General features: G+C 42.4%; 1 protein-coding gene across 1 annotated transcript; it reads left to right on the forward strand.

The window, feature by feature from the left end:
• The first annotated feature begins 1,732 nt into the window (after positions 1 to 1,732).
• Positions 1,733 to 6,567, forward strand: p3h4 (prolyl 3-hydroxylase family member 4 (inactive)). The gene is made up of 7 exons (XM_031867809.1): positions 1,733 to 2,309; positions 3,287 to 3,436; positions 3,535 to 3,706; positions 3,790 to 3,918; positions 4,011 to 4,156; positions 4,557 to 4,640; positions 5,656 to 6,567. Exons 1-7 carry the CDS (start codon positions 1,869 to 1,871, stop codon positions 5,803 to 5,805), a joined length of 1,272 nt encoding a protein of 423 aa, XP_031723669.1. The 5' UTR covers positions 1,733 to 1,868; the 3' UTR covers positions 5,806 to 6,567.
• The last annotated feature ends 1,248 nt before the right edge of the window (positions 6,568 to 7,815 follow it).

A 7,815-nucleotide genomic window follows, 5' to 3' on the forward strand; every position in this document is an offset into this window, starting at 1 on the left:
ACATGCTATACTATGACTTTTTACGACATGCTATACTATGACTTTTTTCTACATGCTATACCAGTGATTTTCAACTGCTGTGCCGCGGCACACCAGTGTGCTGTAAGAGCTCGCCCCTAAAAGAAACATGGAATTATTAACAGCTAAGATGCAAGAAACCCGACCAGAGGTAAAGAAACTCTTTATCGTCTGTCATCATAAACCACCAGCAAGTTTCAGCTTGAAAAAAGTCAACATGATGTACAAAGTGACATTACTTGAACAGAAAAACAATCAGATTCGATGTACGTATGCATTTGCAATGGAATATATATTTTTAAATAAAAAATAAATCTGCATTGTGCTTTTATTTTGAACGGGAAATCGACCAAACTTCCGTCCATGCTCTGTCTCTCTCGGTGTTGCTTGATGCGTCTTTCGGCTCATGTACTCCAGAGAGCAGCAGGAGGAGTGGCCCCTGGTTCCCACCCACTTTTTAATGGAATTCTGCAAACGTGTAATGCCTGGCCCATAGGCCTGGCTCCATGATTTCAGTCACGTATGAGACTGAAATCAGTCCCGTGCCCCCCCCCCCCCCCTAAACGGATGTTATTCTTTCGTGTCACAGTGAAGTATGGCAGGCATAGGCCTATTGCCTGTGTTCTTATATTTAAACGACACACAGAATTACTTTTCGGGCTTAACAGTTTGCCTAAAAAAAATAGGTCCTGGGTCTTAATAACCACCCTGCTCTACCAAAATAAGTCTGAGTCTTATAACATTATGAATATGAAATGTTACAGATATTGCAGACTCAGCGGTTATTTTTTTCGCTGAAGTGATATGTGTCAAGTATGCACATTATTTTCTCTTGGCTCACCAACCCAAGTCTCAGCTTGTCAGTCTGCTAAGAAAATAGGTAGCCAAGCTGAAAATACTGTTAGAGCTCCTCAGACAACTATTCAGTCAATATATTTTATGAATAAATCATCTGTCAAGAGTTTGGGATCTGAAAGCAAAATGACTGAAACATATTAAAAACCAAAAACATTAAGATCACTGTTAAAACGTAAATGTTCGTTCATGGGTCTGTTGGGTATTTTCACACTGAGGAAAACTGGACCCTCTGGCCTTTCTTGAGGTCGAACTCTCGTCTGCGGCGTCTGTGTGTCAAGCGAACCAGAGTGATCACCATTTATACCGGAAGTATGGAGGTCTTTCTTCAAGGTAATTGTCGCGAGTTGTATTTGCTACCTAGTTGATTGAGCTATATTTATTTATTTTACAAATAAAACCTACTCAATGTTGCCGTAGCCTGTAATTTTATATTTTTATTTTATTTATTTTATTAGTCTTATCTTCTACCACAAAAATATTAATTTCATGAATTCCATTTTTTTTTTACTATGTGCTACAACAATACACGACAATCTGTATTTTTTTTTTCACATGTGCACGCAAAACACACACAGTACTTGAGAAGCCTCTAATGCAACTCAAAACAATTACTTTGAGAGAAATAAATGCAGACATGATGTTCCTCATGTTTTTTATACTAAATGCGTGTACTAAATGTGAAAATTGATCTTTGGAGAAAAACACCTTCAAAAACACTACAGCATGCTTTGAAGGATGGCTGAATATAATAGTACATGTCTGTGAAATTAAAACAAATGGGGTCAACAGACCAGAAGAGCAGTCGCTCAAATAAGACGGGCTTTTATTTTGAAAGTTTTGACCCGTTGTTCTCGGTTTCAGCATCTCGATGGACGCGACTTTCACAGCATACGTGCAGGCAGTCAGTCATGAGTATTCCCTAGTAAAGAAAGAAGTTTCCCGATCCATTCAAAACAAGAACGCTCTACTGCTCAGAGCCGGTTGAGGTAAAGATGCTCCTGAGCAGCTTTTGTCTGGCCCTTCTCATCCCGGCCGTGGTGGAGGCTCAGTATGAGAAGTACAGCTTTAAAAGTTTCCCCCAGAAAGACATGATGCCGCTGGACTCTTCGTACAGCTACGCGCTGGAGCAGTACGGAACGCAGAACTGGGCAGAGAGCATCAAGTTCCTGGAGCTCAGCCTGCGCCTCCACCGGCTGCTGCGGGACAGCGAGGTTTTCTGTAGCCGCAACTGCAGCTCCGTCAGCCGGGACAACAGCACTCTGTTCGCCGACGGCAGCCTCCGCGTCGTGCGCCACATCCTGCTGAGAGCTGCGTGCCTTAAAAAGTGCAAGGCGGATTTTCCAGTGTTTAAACTCTCGTATCCAAGTAGGGATTTACTGGAAACATTCGAGAAGAGGGTACCCTATCGGTACATACAGTATGCGCACTACCAGGTGAGACCAATGTGTCGAGTGTTGTGTGCCCAAGAGGGCATAAGAAATGTAGGCCCTTACCAATAAATCCTAAAGTTACACCAAATGCTTCCCAAAGTCCCACAAAGTTCATGTTGTAGAAATGTCATATGGGACTTAAGATATAAACTTGTTAAAATATGTACAATAACACAGGAGCATACAGTAGGCTACGTGTGTATTTAGCATAACTGTGCGTAACGGGCGCGATCACACAACAACTGTATCCGCAGTCGGTTTCTCGAGGCAGATTGACTCGGTTTGACTCACCGAGAGGACATTTCTAGTCTGCGAGATGTGCAGTAGTTTCCCTGCTGCTTCGTTGCGCCCTCCTGCAGACCAAGCAGTAGCTGCGCATGTGCCACGTCTCTTCCAGTGTTCCCCTGAAACAATCCCCTCATTCTTCTCTGTCAGGCAGGTTAATGGGGGACTAGGTACGAGGCAAAACAAATCTGATCTCATTTCTGTTTTATCATCTTTGGTTTCATACATTATGTAAAGACTTCCAGCTGTTGTTATTGAGTTATTGTGTATCATTAATTCTATTGGTGTAATAAACTGCATAACCCCTTTAACTGCTGGGACTGCTTCATAGTTTTGTCTGGTCTAACCAGTCTGGTAGATTAAAAGGTGAATCAAAGCTCTCAATCTGGTGATCAAACAGCCGCCAAGATCAACAAACATTCTTTTAAACATGCCTACAGGATTTACATTACTCTGATCTTACTTACTGTATTTGTTTTACGGCATTGGACCATAAATACGAGCAATTAGCAGCATCAAAAGGTGGACCTCTCCTCTTCCTTCAGGAGGGAAGTGGGAAGTTGAATTTGTTTATTACACTTCGTGTTTTGGCCGAGGCTACCCTGAATACCTGACATTCATGTCACATTCATTTTCTATTCACTGACTCAACAAGAATTCCTATTCTGACATAAAAGCTGTCTATTCTTCCTCAGCTTAACAACAAGGAGAAGGCTGTGGCAGCGGCTCACACCTTCCTGAAGAAGAACCCAACGGACTCCTATTTAACTAAGAACATGAAGTACTACAAGACTCTTATTGATGTGGAAGAATATCTAATCGACCACGAGGAGCAGCCGTATGAAGTTCGTAGATAAACATTGTCGTTCTTACCCAGGGTGCAAATCAAACACATGCTTAACTATTCAAACTTTTTACATTAACACATCTGTTTTTAATCCAGAGTGTTTTCCTGAAGAGTGTGACGTTTTACAACAGCGGAGACTTCAGCAACAGTGCCCGAAACATGGAGCAGGCCATCACACAATACTTTGAAATATACAGTCTCTGCTTGGCAGGCTGTGAGGGCTCTTATGAGATCGTAGAGTACAAAGACTTCTATCCCACCCTGGCAGGTAATAAGGGACCAATTTAACATCTGTTTCCGTTTCTTGTGTTTTTGGAAGAAGTAATTAATATGCTTGTTTGTTCCCTTCAGATCTCTACACAGATGTGTTGAAATGTAAGGTCAAATGTGAGGAGAACCTGACGCCCAACGTTGGAGGCTTCTTCGTGGAGAAGTTCGTAGCCACCATGTATCACTACCTCCAGTTTTCCTATTATAAATGTAAGAATTGTGACAAAGGCTCTGGATTCAGGCTTTTGACAGCAATAAGTCTAAGACTGCTTTGACATGTATTATGTTGTGATCCTCTACAGTGAATGACGTAAAGAACGCTGCTCCGTGTGCAGCCAGTTACATCCTGTTTGACCGTAAAGACCAGGTGATGCAGCAAAACATAGCGTACTACCGCTTCTACCGGGAGCAGTGGGGACTTGAGGAAATGGACTTTCAGCCTCGGCCCGTAAGTGAAACAAAGACCTCTTTACTGTTCCCTTATGGTACTTCCTGGAAGTTGGTGGTTGAACCAGAGGCGGCAGAGGGTGTTAACATATTTCACACTGCTTTTTACTAAACCAAAGCGGGAAAACGATAGCATAAAGCGGTCTTGGCATGAACATAAACACAATCTCAGGGTGGTGTACTCTTGTAAAGGCAGACTTGTTTTCACATCTTTTTTTCTTGGTTCGGAGTTGCCAGCAGCTGCAGTGTACCAGCTCTGTTTGTTAAACGTCTTTGCCTTTTGAAGTCAACAAGAGGACAACAAGGCCACATTTGTTGCTTAGTGCCGAGCTATAAAACAGGCTTGTTCTTGCCAGCTACTTGGGTCAACACGCAGGTTTATGTCACTTTTTGTTTTTCAGGAGGCTCTGAGGTACTTTAACGAGACAACCAAGCAGAAAGAGATGCTGGAGTTTGCACTGAACTACCTACAAACTGAAGATGAGGTATGTTGTTGTACTGTTGTTACAAGGCGTAGACGGTGGCACATTTACCGGAAGCATTGGTTTTGGGCAGCAGAGTGAAATAATAGAGAAATAGAGAAGACTCAGCAATGTGTATGCATGCAGTATATCTACCCAAACCTCAGCTAACATTAGCCACCATACATCATTGCTCATACCAGACCAAATCAGGCTGTAGGTGCCAAACTGTACTGACATGCATCAGTATTGCTATCATCTGCAAGTTAGAAGAAAAAAATGTCACGTTCTGGACAGAATACAGGTCCATTTCACCCAAATTAGACATGTTGTTTTATTGTTATTTTATTCATTTATTTTGTTATCTCGCTATGCTGATTTTATGTGATGAGGTCCATTGTGCTGGTGTGGCGGCAGAGACATACATTTCAAAACCTCAGCAGATAAAACCTAAACTGACTAGACAACCCGAGGGGAACTTAGGTCTGACGACTTGGCTCAACAACAACAACTGAACTGGCTAATCTATTTGGAGTTTCGGCCCTTGTTTCCCTAAGTACAAATTCCACCTTTTCATTCAAGTATTAAATATTATAAAATATGTTTGGGAGATATATATCTTTTGGAGGAGTAAGCTAGCAGACTAATTGCAAGCTGCTGTTGAGGTTGTGGATAGGGGGGGGGCACAAGAACAAAGTCTGAGAGGATGAAAGGGAGAGGAAGAGGGGATGAAGGCTGCGGAAGAGAACGCAGGAGGGGGGCTGTGTTTTCCGCCAGCAGCTTGTGGTATGTGGCTGGGAGGTGTTGGCCACTGAGGCTGTGCCACATCCATTTAACTCAGGTCAGCCCCTCCCATCTCTACACACTGCCTGGACCCTAAATGTTGAGGAGGACTGAGAGAGAGTTAAGGCTGAATTACAGAGTGCACAAGTGACAGATTTATAGACCTAAAAAGGAAAAAGTATGCATTTCGCCAGATAGAAGTAAGATAGTAAAATGCTTGCTTGCTGTTGACTGAGTGTTTTGTGTTACCTTTAAGGGCGAGGTAAGTCCAGAAGAAACGGCCTCCTCTCACACAGAGCATCCTGACACTGAGTTTGAGGGTATGGGAGACTACGAGGAGTCCTTCCTGGCTGAATGGTGGCAAGAACCTAAAACTAAGTGGGACGCTGGACAGGTCGTAGACTGACATCTGTCCTCATCTCCTGGGCAGAGAGCTTTGTCGTCCGGCTCTGTTCCCCGTTTCCTGACAACATACCAAAGAGTGTTGACCTCCCTACAGACAGACATCGACATTTAGCAGAAAAATAACAAACCATCAGTGTACGTTCCACCAGCAAAAGGATAAAACGACAAACTTATCCGTCGTGTTGATCGAGATCAGAGATCGACATACTCTGTTTTGGCTGTCATTAGCCTTTTAAAACCTTCATCTGTATTCTTAGTCATTGTATGCCAATACTTGTCATTGATTTTTCTACAGTTTTTATTTAATGACAGCTGAATGCCTCGGTGCCGTGTTATGAGGAAGGTGACATGTAGCTTTTCTTATGCTGAACGATTTGTCAACGACCAATTGGGTAGTTGATGTAATAATTTCATAATTAAAGTAATATTTTAATATACTTTTTGTTGTTGTTGTGACTTAATATCAATACGATCATCCAAGAAAATGCACGAGGCACAACATAATATTTGATAGCAGTAATGTTCATTTGATTAGGTTTTGGTGAGTAATTTGTAAAGAAAAAGAAGATGCTGGTTCCAGCCTCACAAATTAAAGGATTTGTTCATTTTTTTCCCTGTTTTATATCGTAATTTGAATTCCAGTTTTTAGTCTGATTAAAAGGACCACTGAAGGACAAAACAAATGATTTAAAGATGCCAATCTGGAAACAGGTAGAGGTTTAACCACCACTAACAAAAATAAAAAAAACATTAGCAACATTAATACATACATTATTTATTCATTATTTCACTCCTAATTAAATGCTATTTATTTATGCTTTTATGTGCACACTTCTAAAATCAAGTGTATAAAATTGACCTTTCTTTAATTTGTTTAAGATTTTAGGACCTGTGGTGGTTCTAGGTGGGCTAAAAAGCCTGAACCCCCCTCGTGTACGGTGATCAGAACTACCTGTTTGTCCGGGATTAAAGCTCTGCGCAAGCTTTTACACAGGAGTATAAATTAGGCATTACTCCTTCCTACGTAATGTACCCATCAAAGATGCTGCAAGAGTACATTTCAGGAAATGACGAATAAAGAACATCTAAAAGATCATATTAAGATGACCAGATAGCAATACACAATACCTGGAAGAGAATGTTTCCTGTTCGACCTTGTGACTTGCAGTTTGCATGTTCGACCTATTTGACTAAAAAACAAAAGGAAGAGCTGCTTTGCCTGGCTCTCTGATTTACATAAACAAATAGTACAAAAGAAGGTTGTGAGCAGTAGAGAAAATGTGTCAGTTAATTTTCTTTAGTAAAATTATACTTCAGGATTATTTGAATATATTATATTGAATTGACTGCTATAGTTATTATTCATATACAAATATCTGAAACATACGGTGGTTGGTTGACATTCAACTCCACCTGTGAGTTTGTAACATCTGTCCTCAGATGATAATAAGCCACCACAGATGGAAATTAGCCTTTTGCTTCACTACAGGCAAGGTTTAATGTGCATTGTTCATCCATCCATCCATCCATTTTCCTCTGCTTATCCGGGGTCGGGTCGCGGTGGCAACAGGCCAAGCAGGCTGACCCAGACTTCCCTCTCACCGGCAACATGTTCCAGCTCATTCTGGGGGATCCCGAGGTGTTCCCAGGCCAGCTGGGAGATGTAATCCCTCCAGCATGTTCTGGGTCTTCCCCGGGGTCTCTTCCCAGTTGGACGTGCCTGGAGGCATCCTAATTAGATGCCCGAACCACCTCAGCTGACTCCTTTCGACGCGAAGGAGTAGCGGCTCGACTCCAAGCTCCCTCCTGATGACCGAGCTCCTTACCCTATCTCTAAGGCTGAGCCCGGCCACCCTACGGAGGAAACTCATTTCGGCCGCTTGTAGCCGCGACCTTGTCCTTTCGGTCACGACCCAGAGTTCGTGACCATAGGTGAGGGTAGGAACGTAGACCGAGTGGTAAATTGAGAGCTTTGCCTTCCGGCTCAGCTCCCTCTTCACCAAGACGGTCC

This window comes from Anarrhichthys ocellatus, unplaced genomic scaffold (genome assembly GCF_004355925.1).
Source record: "Anarrhichthys ocellatus isolate YVR2014 unplaced genomic scaffold, GSC_Weel_1.0 scaffold40, whole genome shotgun sequence".
Taxonomy (NCBI): domain Eukaryota; kingdom Metazoa; phylum Chordata; class Actinopteri; order Perciformes; family Anarhichadidae; genus Anarrhichthys; species Anarrhichthys ocellatus.